This window comes from Drosophila serrata, unplaced genomic scaffold (genome assembly GCF_035046125.1).
Source record: "Drosophila serrata isolate PLE 108 unplaced genomic scaffold, ASM3504612v1 contig_2, whole genome shotgun sequence".
Taxonomy (NCBI): domain Eukaryota; kingdom Metazoa; phylum Arthropoda; class Insecta; order Diptera; family Drosophilidae; genus Drosophila; species Drosophila serrata.
The window spans coordinates 110,074-134,233 of NW_028256900.1; the positions used below are offsets into that span (position 1 = coordinate 110,074).

The 24,160-nt window shown below is 39.4% G+C and overlaps 1 protein-coding gene across 1 annotated transcript; it reads left to right on the forward strand.

Annotated features, from left to right (window-relative positions):
- Positions 1-10,190: 10,190 nt before the first annotated feature.
- Positions 10,191-13,856, forward strand: Efhc1.1 (EF-hand domain containing 1.1). Its single transcript, XM_020944389.2, has 4 exons — positions 10,191-11,256; positions 11,315-11,862; positions 11,925-12,195; positions 12,257-13,856. The coding sequence occupies exons 1-4, from the start codon at positions 11,206-11,208 to the stop codon at positions 13,739-13,741; spliced, it is 2,355 nt and encodes a 784-aa protein (XP_020800048.2). The 5' UTR covers positions 10,191-11,205; the 3' UTR covers positions 13,742-13,856.
- The last annotated feature ends 10,304 nt before the right edge of the window (positions 13,857-24,160 follow it).

The window sequence follows — 24,160 nt, forward strand, 5'->3', positions numbered from 1 at the left end:
AACAAGAAAACATATATTAACATAATCTGAGAAGTTATACTTCTTAGACTTGAAGGAAATTTAAATATAGCCTTAAAATAAATATTATTTATACAATATCTTTATTTATTTCCTCCAATTTTCCCATGAAGACAGCTCAAATGTCTGATAATTTCTTATGAATGTGGTAAGGTGAAGACGGTCAAAGTGTTTTATATTAAATTTACTGAAATTATTAAAGCAACTAACCCTCCAAGACCCCCAACACATGTTGCACTCACTCACCACACAAAATAAAAGGAAAAAAAAACCCAACGAAGAAGTAGTTGAAAATGTTTTTTATATGTTGCTGCCAAATAAATTGTTGGTATTTATGTTTTTCGCTGTGTGTGAATAATTTAATTTCAATGGCCAAAACGTGACCAATTTGGTTTATTTATACGTATTGCACATATACATAAACCCGAATGCAGCTTGTTGCACCACATTGTTTTGGGAGTTATAAAGTGAGTTTTCTGGAGGACTTTCTCTGCACATTTCTCAAATAGTCGCCCACGAAAAAATAGTAAATGAAGCCATTAACATGCCGTAAATGGAGAGCACGCACTGCAAACCAATCACCTTTGTGGGATGTCAGGCTCGATTTTATGTCTTTATCCAAGGGGAAGACCCGAGGAAGCTAATGTTGAGCCACCCACCGAACCACAGATGCACCCTGTTCTATGCACGGTGGAATGAAAAGGATAATAATAAGGGAAATATAAGGATGGAACAGCAAGGAGTTCCTAACTTAAATAGGATATCAATAGTTAATAATGAAGAAGAGGTTGTAACTATCCCTTAATACCTGTATGAGAAGTTTTAGCTCACAGTTTAGTTGCTTCTTAACCTTAACTAATTATTATTCTTAAAGTTCTATATATTTTACTATAATTTTTCTTGACCACTGTGCCGTGTTGCGTAAACATGTTGGCAACAAATTACGAGCAACAAGCAACACCTTCTATGGCTTGTTCGCTATATGTTTGTTTGCTTGTTGCACGTGCAACACGGCAACACGGCAACCGGCGACGGGCAACATCAACTTTTAAGCGGAGGAGCGATACTCCATTTGCATTTTAAGTGAATTCTCTTCATTTGGATTTTGGGCCGACTTTTATACGCTGCTGGCTGTCGCTGCTCTCCAAACGAACACGTGCCAATTAGCAGCGGCAATTTGGCCAAATTGCAATATGTTGTTAGCTGTTTGGCATTGCCACAGTTGCAATCTTTATGAAGTTGTTGCCGAGGCAAGGCGGCAAATCGAGTCGAGTTCTGGAAAGGAATTTAAAGCCTCGAAGCAAGGGGCTCTAAGAATTAAGAAGGGAAGGTTAATTATTTCTAAATTATTTGGGTTTTTATAACATATATAAATATTACTTATTTACTTATATTTAAATGATGCCCCTGGAAAATCATTTACAACTTTTGCAATACTTTGACTTGGGGCACCTGCCTTTCTTAAATTGACAAAAAATCTCGTGATCATCGGCGACTGCTCTCTGAACCCCATTCCCCTAATGGATATATAAATTGATATTATGCTGCAAAAATAATTATGCAACTTTGGCTTAATATCTCGCAAAATCAATAAACTTTTATGCACGAGCTGAATTTAAAGCTGAGCAACTGAACCTCTGGGGAGCTTGAACGAACATTTTCCATTTCGATATTCCAATATTTCAATATTTCGCAGCGGCTGCTGACTGCAATTTGCACCGAAAGCCGAAAGGAGACCTGGCCATTTGTGTGAGTGGTGTGAGTGTGCCGCCACCCATCACCCACCGGCTGTGTGGTTCGATGGGTTCAGTGGGTCAGCAGCGTCACGTTTGCGAGCCACTCAGCGGAGAGCCAGCAAATCCAAATCCACAAGGAACCAGTTGCTGCTGCGGGCTCGTCGCGAACCAATTTCGGTTTCGTTTGCAATTTCGCTATCGTTTCAAGGAAAATCACAGGGAAATATAGAAAATCGAGGAAAATCAAAGCAACAAGAAGAAAAAAAAAGGAGTCTCTGCATATCTGAGGCAATCAATCATTAGACGCAATCATTGGGGCACATTAACTCGCCACTGCGATATTGAAAACTAATGTGCAACGCCCACTGGACACTATGAAATATTACACTAAGGAAAAGTTTTTAATTTCTTCAAATATTTCAAGGTTTTCTAGGCTTTAATATTATAATTTTCAAGAACTTACTGTCTGTTCATAAATAATTAAGGGCACTTCCTCCTAATAGTATTTCTTTTAAATAAATTGCATTTTTCTTGTGGTTTTGGTGGTTCAGTGGCTCAGTGGCTCGGTGGCTCAATGCCTCGTTAGCGGGATTAGCAATTACCCAAAAATGGCAGACAAGGAGACGCAGGCTGCAGGCTGCTGAATTGTCAGTCATTTTGTCAGCCGCTTAATTGCAGCTGGCAATTCGAATAAAACTGGCAATCGGCTAAATGCAACACCAAAAGCTGCAACAAACTGCATTTGCAAACTGGCAGCCAAAGCCAAACAATGACACTGAAACGTTGGCGTCGGCGGCAACTGAATGAGTCACATTTTGAGCTTGAGCTGCCTGTTTTTCTTTTTTTTTTTGCTGCCATTGCTGGTGGCTAATCAGGAAGCTGGAAAACCTATCAGCTACTCGTACTCCATGGAAGCTGTCCAAGATCCGGCAGTACGTGAAGCACTAAGAGAAAAGGGGGGATAGTAGTATTAAATCATAAAAGAAATCAAAGGAATTAGCTAGGATTAGCTACTATTAGATACAGATATCAAGTATTAATATGGAAAAGCTTCAATAAGAATATGAAGAAATACTCCACATATGTCCTTAAGTATTTTCTGAATGGGTATTATATAGAACAAACTATTAAAGTAGATCTAAGCATCCTTTAAATACATATTTATTGTTTTGTAGCATTTATTTCCGTATTTGCCAAGTACCATATACTTTTCTTAGAGTGTTGTAATGCCTTCATGTTTTCGCAGCCTGCGATCTTAGCGAAATCCTTGACATAATGACCCCTTTTAGCGCTGGCCGCGATAACAATGGACGGCCTGAGACGGGATTTCTGCCACTGCCCGGAAAATGCCAAACGAGCTCGATCCGTTGGCCAGACAATGACGTCTAATTAGTTGCTGCACTGGGAAACCCAAGCAGGCAAACTGCCAACCAATGGACAGCAGGCCATGGCAACATGCAGCATGCAACACGTGCAACAAGAGGGCGCAAGAGGATCGTGCAATCGAGGTAGCTACTGTGGCCGCATGTTGCTGATGTTGCTGCTGCTGCTGCTTGCTCCTTGCGATGTTTGCTGCTGTGCAAAATGTAATTCAATCATGCGGCTATGAGCAACAGCAACATGCAGCATTTGCAGCATGCAAGTTGCACAATCGATGGGGAGGAGGAGGAGGAGGATCAAGAGGATTGCATGTGAGCAGACGCACGTTGCTCACCCCTCGAGGGAGGTCAACTAGCAGCTTGCAACAAAGCACTTTCGATACAAGAAGAGCTGCACTTGCATAGATTTTTAAAAGCCAACTATTTTTAAGTCCAGGATTATATATTATTCCCATGAAAACTTTGCTCAGTGTAAAGGAAATCACCTTTTTGGTTTAACCAGCTCATTCTTCAACTCCTCTGGGAATTTTAAATGGTTAAATGCCTGCCAGATTAACTACTCATCCTCGTTGAGTTTTCTACACACATTTTAAGTGCAGGAAATTCAAATTATTTGCTGGGATTAACCGGCTTGATTGCCTGACCTCGATTCGTAGGCATATATCTTTTCTCTCATGTAAATGTCCTCGCTTTTTTCCCAGCTGCATTATTATCCTCATTAGACAAGAATTTAGCCTCTAGATACGGAATACAAGAGCATTCGCATGGGTTTATTATTATTTCCTATTTTTCTCCTGTATTTTTTTTTTTGGCTTATTAGAATCGCTGAATTATGGCAAGCAGCGGCTGCACTCTCCCATTGCTATTTTTCTATTTTCCAGACAGGCCCAAAAAACCATATCCACCCACACAATGCTGGTCCGAAAATGAAAATGTTCATTAGATTTGCAACGGTTTTCACAGCGCAACATGTAATAAGTTTTGTCTCAATTTAATCCACTCATTGGTATTAAGGGTACTTGCGATTTTAGAGGAAGTTTGAAAGATAATAAGGAGAATAAGAAATTAGAGAGTGTTTAAATGGGATTTTAATAAGCCAAGTATATAATATATTTTTAACTATTTAATACCTGTTTTAAAACACATGAAAGATAACGAGAACTAGCTAGAAAATACCAAGTGTATAAAGCAAGGAATAATAAATCAATTTGCAGTGAGATGCTACTACTAATTTTAGCAAATAAAATAGGTTTAGTTACTTTAAGTATCAGAAAGAAGACTTGGTATAAAAGTTATAAAGATAATCCTTTCCTTAAAGAGTATCTTGCAATCACTTAACTTGATACCCGCCTCAATTGTTTTTTTCTCAGCAGTTTTGGTGGCAGCCTGGCAAAGACAATGATTATGTGTCAATATGCAAAAGGCGATTTACACGCAAGTTAAAGCAACTAAATTGTATAATAAAAAACATTTTATTATTGAGCCAGCTGAGGCAGCGGGTCTGCCATAGCCGCCGGCCAAACAAATTGAGTGCCATGAAGGCAATAAATGGCCTGACTCTAGCCTGACTCTGGCTTGGCTTGGCTCTTTTTGCGGGGCCAACAAAAAAACCGGGTTCTAAGCAAAACGCACCTTAGTTGCAGCTCCGCCACAACGCACAATGCACAATGTGAGTGAGTGAGTGAGTCACAGAAGCTGTAAAAAATAGAAAATACAAAATAAGGTTTAGTAAAAACACTTTGAGTGCATAGAACGACACCAAACAATTGTCAAAGGCTTTTTGTACTGACTTTATGGGTCAACGTGGCGTATAATTAATACACTTGGGCAACTTCCATTTGCCATTAGAGAGCCACTGCAATTTGTAGTGCGATGATGGCCATAATTAGCATTACCAATTTTTTTTCTTTTGTTTTTGTTTTTTTGTTCTGCCAATCCGTTGATAATTGCCATAACCTTGCCATCATTTCCTGACATTGATCGATTTGGTGTGTTATTTGTTTTCCTCCTCTGCATATAATTGATTTTTGTTTTCAGTTTTCTTCGGGTTTCTTTTTGCCTTATATTTATTTTTATTTTGATGCTTTTTTTTGGGAAGTCATGCTGCGAGGAAGTACTTCACAATTGCTGACCCGATTGAATAATTGCAATTGATTTGGTCGATCGATCGATTTGAGAGCAGAAACAATCGCGGAACTGGTTCAAGGCAAGGATCATTTGAAGTCACCCACCAAATGGCACTGGGAAGTGATTCATTTGCAGATCGAATCATGGGAGTCTGACGTCAGACAATTGTTTTGATTTAATGCCACTGCCACTGCAATTGCTTCTCACCAGATTCTGGCTTACAAGTCACTGAAAGAATAAGGTCAAAAGAACCTATATTCCAGTAAAAAATGTATATATTTTAAATCTTGTGATAATGATGATGCCAGATATAATTTAAGTTTAATTAAAAATGGTTTAAAGAAGGGGTTATATATGTTATATATTAAATGAATTAATAATTATACCAAGGATAATTTAAACTTGATCATATTTAAGCAAGATGGTTCCTTGATTAAAGTTTTACTTTAAGGATATCTTTACCCTTGTAATACCTTTAATTTTTTGCCAGTGTTCCCCTTTGCAGTTTCTATTTTTGTCTTCAGTTTAACATTTGTCATTTGGCCAAGAGACACACACACACACACACTCTGAGGCAGAACACACACCTTAGGAGCTGCAGAGCGTTTATGGGCACCCACTCGCTGGCCAGAGATTCCCATGGCTTGAATGACACTTCTGCAGAGCGCGGCTTCCGCTTGGCCAAAAGCGATGTCTGGCTTTTGGCCAAACCTGACCAAATTTGGCAAAACAGATAAAATGGCCCGATGGCAGCTGATGATGGCGCCCGCGCATGCGTGCAGATCTGTTGAGGCTGCTGCACTGCCTCATCATCATTTATTTTATTTTAATTGTAAATTGTGAGTTGTGAATTTTGCGGGGCTCCCATTTGTTGTGTTCTTTTGGCCACAATGTGTGTGTGTGTTGTTGTGGCTTGGTTTGTGCATGTCGCTGTGCAGACAATCGAATAAATAAAACGACGGCTGCTTGTTCTCCCATACTTTATTATGATTTTTTTTTGTTGTTTGTTATTATTTATTTGCTGGGCAAATCTTTAATGAATCTCTGCACAGGTCTTGGCGTTTCGTTGCTGGTTTTTTCGGTTGCGTGTGGGCCTCGAATCGTTTTTATTATTATTGTGCTTGTCGTGTAATTTAATTTATGAATTTGAGCCTGTATTTCGGTGTGTGTATGTATGTACTTCCCTGGCTGCATAATTTTCTAATGCTGACAAATGGGATTTGGATTTATGGCTTTTTGTCGCCAGTTGCACGTAGGTGTTGCACGTTGTGTGTGTGTTATTTTGTTGCTTGTTTGATTGAAGATGTCGCAAGCGGCGACCTCGAAATGAACATGGACAATTGCAGTTGCAATTGGACTTTAAGTTGGAGTTGAAGTTGAAGTTGGAGCCGGGTTTGCACAATTATTGTTTGGGCACCATGGCGAAAAGTGGAGCATTAATGGGTGAATGTAACCAGAGACTTTGATGTTGTTTACATTTCGGTCAGTTGCGAGTATAAAGTTAATGCAGGGAGAGAAAAGAGTAAGGAGTTATTTATTTTAATAATTTAATCTATAAAATATTTGTAGAAATAATTATAAATTTAAAAGCAACCGTAAAACACTCTAGGATGTTGTTTAAGGGAAGAGCAGGCTTTTATTTACATCTCTTTCTAATCATCAGTAACTCATCAGCAGTGAAGAGAAGAGCAGAGAAAGTGTGAGCGAGAGAGACAGAGGTACCTGTAGTGGCCTCTAGACATACCCCACTCTCTCTATCCCTCTCTGCTATTCTCTAGAGATAGCTCTTACTCTCTCGCTCTCACTTTCTCTGTTCTCTTTGCTCCGGGACTATAAATAGAGGAACTTCACTCGCGCGGACCTCATTCTGTCCGCGGCCTCCGCAGTGTAAACATCTTTGGTGAAAGTGCTAGTGATAGTGATTAACCCTTGACACTTCCTCTATTGCTGAAAGTCCTAAGTATGACAAATAAACCATGTATAAAGATGCTATAAGAGGGATCAGGCCTAGTTCTATTATCAGCTGTGCTAGTTCTCTAGAGATAGCTCTTACTCTCTCGCTCTCACTTTCTCTGTTCTCTTTGCTCCGGGACTATAAATAGAGGCACTTCACTCGCGCTGACCTCATTCTGTCCGCGGCCTCCGCAGTGTAAACATCTTTAGTGAAAGTGCTAGTGATAGTGATTAACCCTTGACACTTCCTCTATTGCTGAAAGTCCTAAGTATGACAAATAAACCATGTATAAAGATGCTATAAGAGGGATCAGGCCTACCTCTATTATCAACTGTGCTAGCTTTGCATTTATTTTCCAACTAATTCCCCTATGGCCATAATTAACCCCATTACTTAATATTAAATTAAACTTTGAAGCTTATTAATGTTCGATTTCCGTTTTGATTCTATAATTCAATGCCAAATTGTAAAGGTATATAAGCGTTGACTTCCTTCGTTGTTGAACATATAATTTGACCTAAAATCTCCTCAAAAATTTTTCTCTCTCTGGAGCAACGACTTTTAACCGAATTTTCGAACGAATTACCATTTTGTCGATGGCTATCATAACGACTTGCAGTACAATGTATGTGGCCATATAACCCCTGAACAAAAACAAAAATATCAAGAATAAAAGGAAAATAATAAAAATAAATCCCCCTCTCGTTGTGATTTACTTTGTGCCATTTGTGCCGACCGACTCCCGTTCTAATCTAAACTCATTATAATTAAATAAGTCACGAGTTTTGAATTTTAATTTGGCTTTCTTGGCATTGCCCTGACAGACAAAATCAGCTACCAGTCAATGGCATGTTTTGCGGTGTTCCCTCTTTCGGCTTTGCTTTGTTTTTGTTTAAGGTTTTTCCTTTTGTTGCTGTTTTTGGCCAATTTTATCAGAATCGCACAAGCCAAGGTCTAAGCCAGCAGAAACTTAATTATATTGCACGGCCAGCCACTCGGCAGAATCTTAAAATTTGCACTTTAGGCCAGGCGCGCACAAATTGTCTTAAAAAAAAAAACGAAAATAAGCCAAATTAGCAGCAGTCTGCTGCCTGGCTGCTTTTCACTGCATTTGCTACTGATTTGGATTTAGGGGGGAACTTGGATTTGGATTCGGATTTCGATTTCTAGCAGAAGAAGTCAAGGTCCCAAGAGCGAAGGTGTTGAAATGTTGCTGCTGCCGCCTGATCTTGGTGTTGCTAGTTGCTAGTTGCTGGTTGCTGGTTTGCTGGTTGTGTGGCGTGTTTGATTTACGACTGATGCCTCAGTGGAAGCTGGGCTTGGAAATTGCTTTGAAATTGGCCAGAAAGGAATGAGGCAAGCTCGAGAATTGGGCCCAGGTTAAGACGGCTTTTTTTGCCATCGATTTTTGCTGCTAGCTGCTGCCAGAGGTTGCAAGTTGCTGCTGTTGCTGCTGCTGCTGCTGCATTGTTGTGTCGATTTTGTGCGGCATTATGCAACTCACGACAATGACAATTCACGGCAGGACCTTTGACGACCTACAAGCGTGTTTCAACTGCTCCTCACACTTATTTTCATTTTCATTTGAGTTTCGTTTTTATTTAAATACCTTGGAAAGAGAGAAAAGTACATGAGTTGAATATTCTTTTGGGGAGATAATAATAAATATTAATTAAAACATTATAAATGGTTTTCATGATCCTTATTTATAACTCTAATTAATTGTAAATAGCACATTGAACAACATTTAAAAGCAAAGAGTATCTAAGTAGTCGATCTTCGCCTTCTTTGCTGCCTTTGAAGAAGCCAGTCATTGGATTTTTGAGCTCTGCTCGTATGACAAATCGATTTACATAGCTCAGTGTGGGCTTTTCATTAGGTTTGGCTTTGGATTTCGGCCAATTAGGTTCGCGTCTCGTAGCCCCTCCGAAAATGTCATGCCTTGTAGTAGGCCGTGGCCCAGACATTTCAGCAGCTGTCATCGAAATTTGTTTGATTTTTAGCTCAATTGATTTGTGTTTGTGGAAAATCCTGCAAGGAAATTAATTCTTAATTCATTTAATCCTTAGAAAACCCCTTTCTAAGCAATGTAGTAGGCCATAACTTAGACTTCTCAGCTGTTCTGGTTTCCAGATCAGTTGCCTTGAGCTATTTCTCGAATGTGTTAGTCAGTCAAAACTTCCAGAAAGAAATTTCATCCGTATAAAATCTTTAAAATTTCAAATAAATTAACCTCTTCTAAGCGATGGCCTACATCGGTTTCTATAGCAATGAGCAGATCATAAAATCCTTTAGAAAGAGATTTAAGAATTCAGAATACATGCTAGTCTCGGCTGAGATGCTGTTCCTAGAGGAGCTCTATATGTTTCTCGAAGAGTCTGCGGCTCTCAATGGACTTTCGCCTTGGTCCATTATCGAGAGCGGGAAAAAGATGTACAAGGATCTCCCGAAGTCCGGCAAGAATCGATATATGAAGCTAGCTTGGGAATTTAATGATTTTGATTTAGACGTATAACCGAATTGATCTGATGGAAAGGGTCTTTGTGTGTTTCAAAATATAAGGGTTGCCAATATCTTTTAGTTCTCTTATTAAATAATCAGTTTATAGCACAGTGAAAGTGCCAGTGGCAATATGTTTTGATTTCGTGATCTAACGATTTGCCATGATTGACATCTCAGCGATAAGTACCGGATCAGCTATATATATAGTATAGGGACAAAGGGGGGAGCGTAAGCCGGCAGCTGGGACCGGGCTTAAAGCTGCGACGTGTTGGCCATATCCAAAGTGTCGAGGTGTCTGCGGCCCTATTAAAAAACTGGCATTTCAAATGATTTATATAATGGTGATGCCAGACACCAGATAGACCCCCTATGCCAGAACATATAGACTTATAGTACAATCCAATATCCATTGTCCAGAGAGTGGGTCTTGTCAGCAGCAATTTGACATTTTCCTTGTCACTTTTTTGTTTTTATTTTATTTTTGGTGTGCCCGACATTTTAACACACAACATAAATTAGAAATTTGCCTGGCACAATGACGCGCGACATGATTGCGAATAAAATAAAATAAATAAATATATAAATAAGCAAATAAATACTAGAGCATTAATATAAACAGTAAACTGCAATTAGCTGCCGTACAAATTGAGTTAAATTAAGTGCATTCCCGGCATTTAGTGTTGAGATTGCAACAATGTCGCCGCAATCATTTCAATATGACTTTTTTCTTTTCCCCTCCCCTCCCAACACTGCAATTAAAAATCTGTTTTGGTGGCTGCTCCACAGCCGACGGCTCTCTGAAAAAATGCCTTAATAAAATGTTAATAACTTAATCAATATGCCATAAATATATATAGCCGCTGCAACAAAACAAAGGCTTCGAAGGAGCAGGGAAAAAAATGATAAAAATAAATTCTCGAAACTCGTTTGCTGCATGCGATTACGTCGACAATCGACCATCGGATCGGCCAGAGATCGCATGAATTTCAAAATTGTCGACACACAGCTGTGACGAATCTCTTTCTCTCTCTATATATATACACATATATCTTGGCCCGGAAAAGGGGGCGGCATGTGAGAGGGCGTGCCATAGAGCTAAAGGCAAAGAGCTGCAATTACCACCGCAACTCGCTGCTCGCTTTTCACTTTTCAATCGCCTTGCCACTAATTTGACAGCCGGCGAGCAATCGCCATCACTCCTTCAGCCAAAGTCTTGGCTTCAGATGCAGAGCTCCCCACTGACAAAGTGTCGTGGATAGCCATATACACATATGTTGATATAGTCCCAGAGATATACCCAAGGAGACCAGGCAAAACAGTGGAACTTGTGAGAAGTTACCTACAGCAAAATATAAATAATATTAAATAAATATTAGTAGGCGAGATATATCTCAAGTCAGTATTTAATTTGGTAAACATAATACTCTATAGAAAGCATATACTTTTTTTTGAACCAATAAAACACTTGATATATATAAAAAACTTCAACATGCTGCGTATTCCTGGAATGCCCCTGCTGCCGGGCACACTCTTTCGCGATGTAAGTTCTTTATATTTTATACAATATAATAAATATTTAATAATATCTCTGTAATTAGGTGGCCAAGACTCATCATCCTAGGCCGCAGTCCTTGATGAATTTCCATGGTCTCAGTATGCTAAATGATCGCCAGCAGCCGGCTCCTGTGGACTCGAGCGGCATGGCGGTGGACATAAGCTGCCCGCCGGTTGGAGCAGCTTCCATCTATCCGCCACGTTCGGGTCCCCGGATGCCGCCTTGGCTGGCGTATGACAAAAAGGTGCTCTGCTTTCGGGGTTACTTTAAGCAGACACTCCAGGAAGTCTTTCATGCTCCGTATCTGGTGCGCAAGGTTAAGATTTACTATTATTTAGAGGATGGTACCATAGAGATCTTTGAGCCGAGGGTGGATAATTCGGGAATTGTGCAGGGTAGCTTAGTGCATCGACAGCGAGTGCCCAAGGCACCACCGTGTGATAATGAATTTATGTCTTTGATCGATCTAAATGTCGATATGACTGTGCAAATATTCGATAGGCAATATCACATCACGGATTGTGATTTGTTTACCAGACATTTTCTAAACAAGCGTGGTATCACGGTGCCCGATCCAGTCCAGTCGCCATGGTAAGAATTACTTTTATATTATATTATAAGATGTATTTTAACTGGTTTTGTTTTGTGATTAGTGATCCCACGGAGACCATGCGGAATCGTGATAAAACCCAGACCCATATCTCGGCACCAAAATGCCATCCATTTGCACAATTTCTCAAATACGATCGGCAGATTTTAAAATTTCAAGGATATTGGGATGATCGAACCGAATTTGGGGATGTACGAAAGCTGGAATTGTGTTATTATCTGGCTGATGATACGATAGAAGTCAAGGAGGCTCATGTTCGTAATTCTGGTCGAGATGGGCCCACGGTATTTCTGAAACGTAACCGATTGGCAAGAGTAAGTAGCACAAAAAATCTCGGAAATTAAATTATTTATTAACTCTTCTTTAAAATCCTAGGAATTCGATGGATTACCGCTGCCGGGACAGACAACACCACAGACTTTGCTCAATGTTCTGGGCACAAATATGCGCAATGTACGCTACTGTGTGGATCCCTTGAATACGGGCAATAAGGAGATACTATACTATACTGATCGTGATTTGCAAATTGGAAGCGTAATTAATGTGTACGGAAGAGCGGTGGTCATAACCGAACTGGATCCCTACACGCAGCAATATTATCGAGAACGTTATGGCATTCATGATTTTACACCGCTACCCATTCCCACCAGATCCGATGATTGTGCGGAGATAAAATCGGGTGAACGCCAGTTGCCGCCCTTCAATGGCTGGGGAAGCTACGAGGATTCCGTAGGGAATTGCATATCCGTAGAGCCAAAGCCACCCAGATCGGACTTTAAGAAGTTCATCAAATACGATCGCTATGTCTTACGATTCGGAGCCAAAATGCTTTCAACCATCAAAGCGAACTGTGAGAGGATATTTGTAATCAGTTACTATTTGAGTGACGATACGTTGCAAATCCAGGAGATAGCTGTACGCAACTCGGGCTTTATGGGTGGTCAGTTCCTGAGACGAACCCGTCTCGAGTTGCCCGGCCAGGAGAGATTCTCGTGCAAGGAGCCACAGTATTATATGCCATGGAATTTCTTTATTGGATCCACCATAATGCTGAGTGACTTTATCTTCCATGTTGTCTCTGCGGATGAGTATACGCTAATGTTTATGGAACACCATCCGGATCAGTATCATCGTGCAAATGTTCCAATTATCATGGATAAGGTTCGCACTGCCTTGCAGGATCGAATGACCGAGTTTGTTGGAAATTGTGTGCCGGATTGCACTGATTTGGAGAAGAAGGAGGATGTATTCATTGGCTACGAGAGCTTTAAGGGAGCATTGATTGCCATAATGGGAAATACGATCAGTGATCACGAGGTCATCACTCTTTGTCGCCACTTTTCGGCCGAGAGGGCTCCGCCCAATGCCTGCAAGAGGGCCGAAGTTCAGGCAGCAGCTCATCTGGAGATTAAACGTTCACTTTGGAATGCCCGAGAGGATCTAATGGAGCATTTCCATCACATTAATCCCATGAATCAACCATTTATGCCAGAGCACAAGGTGCGATCGGCTCTAAGGGGTTGTCGTTTGCCGTTCTCCTTGGAACTTATTGACAATATTATTTCTATCTTGAATCGCAACGAGTGCGATGATCTGGAGGTTTGCGATCTAATGAACTTTATAGACGTATCCTGCGGCAAGGGTTGCAACATGGTGCCCGTGAATCTTGCCTTTGAGCTCTGTCCAAAGATTCCATACCTGAATTTGGGTCGTGTAGTGAACTTTGCCTGTTTCTTGCGCCAATTGAAGCTTCCTTTGAACTTGCCAACGACAGGTGAGGGTGAAAACGATGCCATTGGTGATGCAAGGATAATGCCGCCAACAGTAGAAGAGGAAAGTGCGGTACAGAAACATGGTTGAAACAGAAAAGGTTTAAATATGGGAACAAAATACTCTTCTTTGATTGTATTTATTTTATTTTGGAATTAAAAGCCACAAATTAATGGATAAAATAAAAAATTATGAATATATGTATGCATATATTAGTTTTAAGAGTATTTTTACCAAGTAAACTTTAAGTAACTTGGTTGAAGAAACTCAAATTAAATGTTTAAAAAGGAAATTAAACAATTTCCGACTTCATGTAAGTTTAATAATTAATTAAGGTATAATTTTACCTTTCATATTATTAAATTTATATAACAAACTAAATAGTTGCTTAACCAAATGTACTCACAAATCTCTGTGGCTTGTCCCACAGTGCGTATGATGAATTTGGGTATATATTTACCTTTCATTTTAGTAAATTTTAATAACAAACTAAATAGTTTCTTAACGAAATGTACTCACAAATCTCTGTGGCTTGTCCCACAGTGCGTATGATGAATTTGGGTATATATTTACCTTTCATATTATTACATTTTAATGAAAAACTTTAAAGTATCTCAGCAAAATGTACTCACAAATCTCTGTGGCTTGTCCCACAGTGCGTATGATGAATTCCCTGAGTTGTGTGACAAAAAGACAAGTAAAGTCTTTGCTTCAACTGCAACTCCTGCTCCGGACTCTTAGTCTTTTCCTTTTTTCTTTTTTTGAGTTCCAGATAGACAGCTATCGATCAGCTGCACAGCTTGGCCTGCTGCGACTCCGTCTCTGAATGCGACTCAGCGGGCTTAATAATAAAAGCCCGCCACTTAGCCGGCAGTTGGCTTTAATTTATGCAGTGCAGCTCGGGACGGAGGGGCTTTGCGGCTTAGGCTTTTGCTTTTGCCTCAGCTTTTGCGTTTTGAGATGCGTGCCAGAGATAAAAGTAATTTGCTTGATTTAATTTTAGTCGGCAGCAGCAGCACACGAGGCAGCCACAGCCTCCTCCTCCTCCTCAGTAGTATGTAGTAGCATCCTGTTTTGAGGCATTTATTTTTCTCTTTTTTTTAGTTTTTAATTAGGCGAATGCAACAAATTTTTGCCCGCAAAGTTTCATGTTGCAAAATGTCTAGCAGGGGCTCATGTAAGTGGCAAATAACCCACCGCCCCCTAAAAAAAAAACATAAATATAAAACAAAAATCAGGCAAAAGGAGAAAAAATATATAAGAAGAAAAAAAAAGACAGGGGACACTGTAGAAGAAGGAGGCCAGCAATGTTCAGGCCACTTCTAAAGTGGCTAATTGTGTTAGAGCATAATTTACACGTTGTGTTTTTCGGTTGCCCCGAACAAGGCGCTGGACATGTGCCTGCCACAAGCAGCAGCAGCAGCAGCTACCACTTGAGTTACTTGGCTGCCGTTGCTGCAACAACGCTCTCAGGCTTAAAACTACTCCTTTTTTTTAGTTGTTAAGCGGGACAGCATTAAGAGCTTCTTACTAAACGAATTTCCAGTTATAGTTACAGAAAACAGACATTTACAGGAGAGTAAGAGAACAAGAGGAAGTTGATCATTTTTTAAGTAAAAGAACTATACACATGATCGTAAAAATATAACAAAACCAGAAGACGGAATACAGAAATAGAATAAGAAAATTATTATAATATTTGCTTTTGTTTTATGGCTAAGAAAATTCTGAATTTAATATACTACAAGAAGTTTCTTTTTATCTTTGAAATCAGCTTATTTGTTATTTAAAATAAAATATATTCCCCAGTAATGAGCTTTATTTAATACCTTTACAGGGTATTCAGAAGCTTGTAACCATGTGAAGGAGTCATTTCCGACCCTATAAATCATATATATTCTTGATCAGCAGGAACAGCCGAATCGATCCAGGTATCTCCGGCAAAAAAATAAATTTTTTAAATTTTTTCAAATTTTTATAAGGGGACACATCGTTAAAATTGTCAAAAATTCGAGAAAAAATTGAATATTTTAAATCATAAAACGCAGTATGCAGATTTGTTAGCGTTATAAAAACTAGCACAGAAATGCTTTCCGAATCAAAATTAATGCAATTTTGGCTTAGTTATGAGTATTTAAAACTTTGATTTGTCGAACAAATTGTCATATAAAAATGTTGATAATTATCGATTCAAAGAATGCGAATATTTAAGGATTATTTATGATCAGTTTTCGATACGATCTTATAATTTATTTCTAATCTGCAAGAGGTATAAAGAATTCTGCTTCCCGCAATTAGTTTTAAATGTATTTTAAACTATTTCATCTGGTCTTAAGCAACTAAAACCCCCTTACACAAATTTTTAAATGGTCACAACTATCTCCCAATATATTTCTATACCTCCAAAATCAAAAAAATCCTATTAATATAGGGGAAATAAAACAAAATGAAACCCTTACCCTAACGCTGACTCAGATCTGTGTGAGAGCGAGTGATATCTTTATTGTCAGCTCCCGTTTTTTAGAGGTCTCTTCATACGCACCTCAAAGTAATATATAGTATTGCTATCGGAACATCGGACATTGGAGCGTGGGAATCGAGTTGAAAATTGACGCGACACAGCTGGGCTGCCATTTGATTAAACGCCTCGTTTTATTCAATATTTAATATGTGAAATTATTGACAGTCGATTGGGCAATGCAAACAAGCGACAGCGGCAAACGACTGGCATATTCTGGTCTCTTTTGGGGAGGGAGATATCTGGCGCGGTCTGGTCAATATCAAAATTCAAATATCAATATTTACGCAGCAATTATGCAAATTAAGCTGCGGATCGGTTCGGTACTGAATCGGTTTTGCCATGACGAAACGTCGTTGGCATCTCAAAAAGTATATATCTCCAAGTTCGGAGTTGGAGTTGAAGTTTTTGGGTTTTGAATTTCACACAGAGTCTGGGCCAGTGGCTTATCTCTTGAAGAGATTGCATTTGCCATGGCATTCGACTTAATTGTTCTAATTACATGCAGTCTTAAGCTCGTGGGAACAACATGAATGCGTATGCCAAAGTCAGCTATTTTACTATATTTAAATTCATTTTTATTTTTATTTTACTTGGCTAGGGGTTTTTTTATGGCGGCACACGCACAGCTTGACACCTGCAGCAAAACTGCGGGTTTAAGGCTTTTTCTTGGCGCCAACTTTGGTCTAAGATGGAGTGTTGTGCGGCTTAAGAGAGGTTTTCAAGTCTTGATTCTTCACTTCTGGTTTTGCTGGCCTTTTGTTCAGTGACTTCCCGCTGTTGTCAACTCCTTAAATGTCAACTCAAGTTTGGCTTTAGGCCTGCAGAGTGTCATCATCTCTTACTCGATGGCAGTTATTAAGTTTGAAGACTTTAATTTGTCAGCTGAGTGGAACCCCTGGCAAGGATAACTCTAGGTTGTTCCAGTTTAAATTACTAAACTAATTATAAGTACTAAAAGATCTTTCTCTTAAGCAGCTGTTCTAATGAGCTTGAAAGCCTGATCACCTCTGGTCATTATATATGCATATTTGAACCTCTTAAAGTGTTCCTGATCCGCTTACCTCCCCAAGATTCTCCTCTTGTTATATCTTTTTTGTGGCTGCCTGTTTCATAAGTGACAAATTTATGGCGCGTGTGTTGCAAACCACATAATTTGTCTGACTTTGGACCAAGGACCCTCCTCTGCGGTCATCGGATATATATCCCGAAAAAATCACAAAATTTATGCGCAACGCCCTCTCGCCAAATTAATGGATGCTTATTAATTTATAGCTATTTAAATGATCTCGAGGATTGCGGCATTCCAAGGCCCCTCGTTCTAATGAAGTCGGATCCGTCTGTCGCGTGTGGAGCCTGAGCCCGAAGGAAGTGTATTTGTATTTAATTTACACCTGAAACTGAAACCAAACCGAAAAGCCACAAAATCCACGAACTTGAACCTGGCTTGGGGACTCTGCCAAATAAATTAGCATCATTGGGGTGAGGTTGAGGGATTCGCGAAAAAAAATTAAAACATTTTTCGCTTTTTATTTCATGAGCGTAGTTTGAAAAATGAAAGTGTTTGCTTTGGTTTCTTTTCATTTCGCGGCTCGAGGCCCGGAGCTTGTGGCATTGACTGGCCATAAATAAAAGTCCAGTCGGAGTCCAGTGCCAAACATTCGATATCCAGCTCATCGCCCAAGCTGGAGGTTCCGAGTTCGATCGAGCTCGATCTCACTGTGTGGTCAGCCTTTCTATGACTAAGCCCGCACAGCTGGCCACGGACTGGAGCTGGACTGGAGCTGGAGCTGGGAACAGCGATTGCATCGCTCTTTCTCCGCCGTTTGGAAATTACTATTATAGTTTTATGTGCTATTATTTGGGCATCACCCAGGCACCAAGAGCAGGCACAACAAAAGCAAACGCCAGCCCCCGCAGCGAATAAGGCCGGAGATCTCAAAACACACATGAAGCTGAAGCCGACCGGAGGAGAATCGGAGATCGAAGACCAAGAGGGTCGATTGAGCTCCGAGTTTTTGCATAATCGAAGGGGACACTCAAAGAAATATTGCAATTTACTAAAAAAAATAACTTATGAAAAGCGATTTAAACCATTTCAAAAGGTCTCAATTTAGCCAGAATACAAGTATAGTAATTTTAGGTCATTTAATTATTATTTTAAATATTTTTTTATTATATTTTGAATGGCTAAACATTTCTCTGAGTGCCTTAAAAACTTTAACCAGTCGACAGAGCGGCATCTTGATTAGCATTCGCAGTTCGAACAGTCCAAAAACGAAGTTGGCATCGATTTGCGTCTTGAAGCCCGTGGGGTGGTGGCAAGATTCTTTGGCGCCAAACGCAGTCAGACAGGCGGAGAGATCGATCGCCAAGGCGGCATTTCTCCGAGTGTAACTGTTTTATATCAGCTGCCAAATCGGTAAACAAAATATATATAAATACGTATACATGTTGGCAATGCAACATTTGCAGCTATTTGCTTATGCGGCATGCCATCTCAGCGATTTGGCACAGAGTTCTCACAATTAAAATGCCTTTTTGTCAGCAAACGAAATACCTTTTGGGGCGGCGCCTCTTCGGCTTTGAGGAATGTCAATGCCAAATTGTTTCAGTAACCTAAAAGCAATGCATAATTTAGAGATGAGGGGATATATATCGTATACAGAATAAAGAAGCTCTATCGATATGGGTTTATTTTATTAACTTATTACTTTTTATAAATATATCAGGAATATCATACACCAATAAGTTTAATAGTGATAAATTGATGCATTATTACATGTATATACTATTGTATATAAAATAAGGCACTTAAAAAAATGTAAGCACATAATCGATTAATTATCGGACCTTTATTACAGTTCTTTTAATTCTAAACAAGTGAATAGTGACTAAAATAAATATTATATAAATAGGGATATAAGAAGTATACCTAAGTACAATGAAAACTTAAACATTGTAATGTGATATGCATTGATTTGATGTTTTTAGCTTTTCGATAAGTTTAGAACTTAAAATCGTTTTACTTTGGCACATTTTATAAAGTTTGTAAAAGTCTTTACAAGTTGATAGTGATCAAAACAAGGAAATGTAATACATTTAAACAAAGAATCATAGTTCCTACAGATACAGCATAAAAAGTAGAATATTTCCCAGTACACAATCGATAGTTTTACTCATATATCGCCAATATTTTTGCCATCTCCAATGCACGACTCTCTGGACTCCCTCGGCGTGGGCGTTGCGTAGCTCAGCAGCTCCAATGCCCGCGTTTGTCGCCGTCGATTGTCGCCCCGTGTAAATGTCAGATTGGCAAATGCCAAGCGGCAGTTTTGCTGGTTAGTTGGCTAAGTGAAAACCAGTAGCCCAAAGCGACCAACCAACTGGAAGTGTAACGAGCCAAAGCCAAAGGCCAACTCCAGGTGGACGACAAGTCAATGGGATCGAAATCGAAATCGAAGTGCGGAGGAGGACTAAGAGCAGGAGCAGTACTGGAGGTGCCTCTGGTTACAGCCACGCGACAGTCTAAGGACAAGTTCAGAGCGGACAGGCAACATGAACATGTGCAATGAGCCGGGATATGGGTTAAGTGCAATTAAGATCACTCAAATGGTCTTATTTTCAAATCTTCTACTGAACTAGATAATTTATTATGACATTCAAGTTGATTTTGAAGCGCTTAAATGCTCTATATTTTGAGGGATCATATTCTATGGAGATTATTTAGTAACCAATGATTAAGTGATTCAACTTTTAGGTGTTTAGTATCTTTATTTCTTTATTTTTTCTTATAAAAACTATATATTCTGGTCAGTCTGGTATTGCAAATTCACCATGAACTGAAAACGGAAATGAAATGATCATATGTGGCAGACACACACACTCCCCCTTACTGAACAAACAAAACGCCCACGCTGCCACAAAACTCCATGGAACACAAAAAAAGGGAAAAAATAACCTAAGCGAGACCAAAGCTCAGGTAACCAAGATCAAGAGACAGAGCAGCGCAAATTATTTCTCACCATTTATCTGTAAAAATTCGCATATTAAATAAGCGTGCAACCCGAAATTATCACGGATACCAGGCATCGGTATCCTCAGCTTCGTCCACGGAGACTTTTAACTTTTTTTTTTTGGCCAAGGCTCTCCTCGATCGTAATCTGTAAGTGTTTCCAGAGAGCAGCATCCTCAGTCCCGGCATTTATTTGTTTTAAGTTTTATTTTTTTCCTTGTGCATACGCAAAGGATATGCCTGAGTAACGCCTACAAAATGGATCAGGAGGGGCGAGAGAGAGAGATCCCCATCGAGAGATGATGATGATGTCGACAACGATTGCGATTGCGCGCCTGGATTACAATAATTTAACATCATCATAATAAAACAATCAACGTAAGGCGCACTCATAGCCAGGCTCACACAAGGGGGCAGCAAAGGGTTAAGGTTTAAGGGGTATATATATGTGTGTGTGTTGTGTGTGTGTGCTTAAGTCGATACAAATCGCATATGCCAAAAGGATAAAGGCTGCACAATAAATTGAGAGGTCATTCTCTGCCATTCACTGGCGCTTCGATTCCCTGATTCCCTGATTCCCGATTCGATGCCAAGATGCAAGAGACTCTTTGACTTGGTTGTTCCTTGCGGCCGCCAAAGAATCAGATGCACTGAGAAATAATTATAGCAAATATAATATAAACAAATCTCTAATGTTTAGGATAGAAAAACTCTTGGGAAATATGAACAAGGTTAAGAAGTTTAGAGATCATCAGCAGTATGCTTAGAAGTCTTTTAAGACCTTTCTTTAAGTAAGAAATATTTATTTGATTTCTTTGATATTATCTTTATATTTTTAAGAACCTTTATACTATGTCTTTATATTTTAGAACCTTTATACTCTATACTTTAGTTTTCCCCCAGTGCAGACTTGTCTTGGACTTGTGCCAAAGTAATTGATGTGCTCGCCTGACCTGTGGGAGTTTCCGAATCACAGATTATCTTCACCAGACAATGGTGAGCCTCACGTCGTCGCTTGGCTTTTTGTTAAGCTCTTCCTTAGCTTAGTTGTTTTTTATTCTCTCTTGACTTTTTTTCTTCTTTATAAATATTTTTTGGTCTACGCCCACCAGACTTGGCCAGAACACAGCGAGAGAGAGAGAGAGGGACTTAGTGCCTTCGAAGCTCTCAAGTTCTGTAGTTTTTACACAAAAATCTTCATTGATTAGGCCCACTTCAAGATATGCAAAGTATTTCGCTTTGTTTTTTTGTGACTCCAAGTCAACAGGTGGATTTGGCGACAACGGTAAAAAGGAAAAACCCAAGAAAACTGAGACCAAAACTAAATCTAAATCGCCATATGCAAATCGGGTTTCGCCAGTTGTGCAATCTCATCTGTCCCGCTCCCATGCTCCTATGTCTTGACCTCGCCTCTGGGGTCCCCTTTTTTGTTGCCTGTTGCAAGTTGCAAGTTGCACATTGCTCGCTGTGTTGCTAGTTGCAAGTTTCCCGAGCCCCGAAAAACAAAAATTTATATATATATATATATATATATGTGTGAAAGGCGACTTTGGCCGAAAGTCTGGCCCCTGCTAATTTGTCTGCGTTTCTTTGTATATTGTGTTTTTATTTTTTTCTCCAATTTTTTTACTTTTGATTTGGATGCTGCGTGGGCTGCTAAATAAGTGCAGCAAATTATATGGAGACAAGTGCCAGAAGATCATGAGATGAGGCCGGAAATCGAGAAGAGGAGAGGATATAAACGCGTGGGTTGTGCGATCAATGTGTGCGGGGATTCAAATCGTTGGTTAATCTGTGACTATCAAGTAAACAAAGGCGGCAAAAAAAAAAACAAGACAAGAAGTATGTAATTTAACATAGAGTCAGGTATTAAAAGGACTTGTTAGGAGAAACTATAGAAGAAAGGTTTATAAAAGGTTAATTTATAAATATTTCAATCAGTTTCTCTGCTAATATCATCCTCAATTCGACTTTATTTCACCTAAAACTACAAAAGTCTATATGCTTCTCCTAGCTTATAACATTTTCCAACCAAAAACAGTTACTCTCCGATCTGTCATCTATAATCTGTGACTATATATAACGACAACACTTCCGCCCCGCAGCACTATATATCATCGGTGCAAGGCCCCCTTTGGGGGGCTCTCTGAGCATCTGAACATTCTCATCTCAGATCAGAGATTGCATCACTTTCCGCCCAATATAAATGTGAGGCTTGTCTTGCCTTTTAATGTTGGAATTAACCCCGGGTCCCAGTCGCAGGCTAAGACTTATATGGCCGGTTAGAGAGCGAGCATAACATATATCCCGCCTGACATAAAAATAAGGCTGAAAAGACCGCAGGCCAAGATGTGCCATTTGCTTCTGTGACTTCAGCGACTTGCCACCCACAAATATTTGACTTCTCACCTACAATAAATAAAACAATAAACTGCCGTGCTGTTTGGTGTGTTCACCTGGCCAGAGACAAATGCAAAACAGCGAGGAGAGGAAATACAACAAAAAAATAAACATTGCATATTCAATAAATTTCTTGTTTGTTTTAACAATATTTGAGATCTTTATCGCATATCGAAAAGCAATCCATACACACTGTGCCCCATTGTTGGTGGTGTCTTGTTGCACATTTGCATGCCGCCAGTGGGTGAAACTTGCAAGAAACGCTTGTCACGCTTGGCTAAAAATGGTAAAAATGACAAATGTTTCACAGCGGCCAAAAAAGTGCATGGAAAACATGGGAGGAAAAAAATGGGTAAACCAAAAAAAAAAAAACGTTCAATTTCTTGGCTACAGAACATGACAAGCATGAAACTATCGTAGCATTAAATAAAATATGTAAAATAATAACAAAGACACACACACACACACCATACACTAACGCGCGTAGACAAAACAAAAGACTTAGGCAACGAACTTGCTGCCGAGAAAAAGACTTTGAGGATAAGAGTGGGTTAAGAGTCCAGGAAGGGGGATGGTGCATATTCAGCATCATTATTAGCAGCAATTTGTGTCTTTTATTGCCCCAAAATTGTCCAGCGTCCAATAATAATGTTAATACTTCTCATAATAATACACCAGTGCTGGGGTTTTTTTTATGCATCTGCGGTTTGTTTGTTTATACGGCCGCCAGCATTCAAAGTCCATTATTGAAAAGTCCCGGAAAAACTCCGAAAAATATTGATGTTAAAACAAACAATGGAGGGAAGTAACGAACAGGGGGATACTCTGACAGGGATTACTTAAAATATAAAGAGGTATAAAAGTATTCAAACTAATTATTTTGATCGTATATTAAGTAATAAAGAATGTGAAGAATGTACTAAGGTATAAAGCAAATACTTAGAATATTAAAGAGTGAGAAAGAAGAAGGTATTAGTTTAAAATTCCATTAAAAAGTTAAAATAAAATATTGAAAGTTAATTTATAGCTATAAAATTCTTCTAAATCTATTAGCTTATCCTACAAACATTCAACTCAAGTTTCCATACCCTCCCAAAACATCTTTTATTGACTTTTAAAGAACTCTCCATTCCCCTCCGAAGGGTATTCTTGCAAAAAAGACGACGCCTGATAATTTAGCATACTTACGGCTCTCCGATTGCCTGCAATTTGTTTTGGGCACCACCTACTACTCCAGAGTCTCGGTCTTTGGATGCTTTGGATGCCTCCACTGCTCTCCTCCCAGTGAGAGGTCGCCACAAAAATGAAGAAAACCCCTTCTTATTGTGGCTGTGTGTGTTTAAGTGTGTTTTGTTGTGTTTTTTCCCCTTAAGTTGGCCATAAAAATCAAAGTGGGCTGGCTGGCGATTTACTCAGTGGTTGTGTCTTGTGTGTTGTTGATGTCTTCATTATAATTTCTATATGCTCAGTTCGCGGCTGATATGTGGACGAGGCTTCCTTTCCATTCGTGAAACAATTTCACTGGCCAAAAAGCGTGGGTTGGCAACGTCGCCGATGTGGAAAATTGGTTAGGCGA

What these genes read in the sequence shown, in the direction of transcription:
- Efhc1.1 (XM_020944389.2), top strand. Translation starts at nt 11,206, where the DNA reads ATGCTGCGTATTCCTGGAATGCCCCTGCTGCCGGGCACACTCTTTCGC. An exon ending in GATCCAGTCCAGTCGCCATG is followed by an intron (nt 11,863 to 11,924) that starts GTAAGAATTACT and finishes TTTTGTGATTAG; the next exon opens with TGATCCCACGGAGACCATGC. An exon ending in AACGTAACCGATTGGCAAGA is followed by an intron (nt 12,196 to 12,256) that starts GTAAGTAGCACA and finishes TTAAAATCCTAG; the next exon opens with GAATTCGATGGATTACCGCT.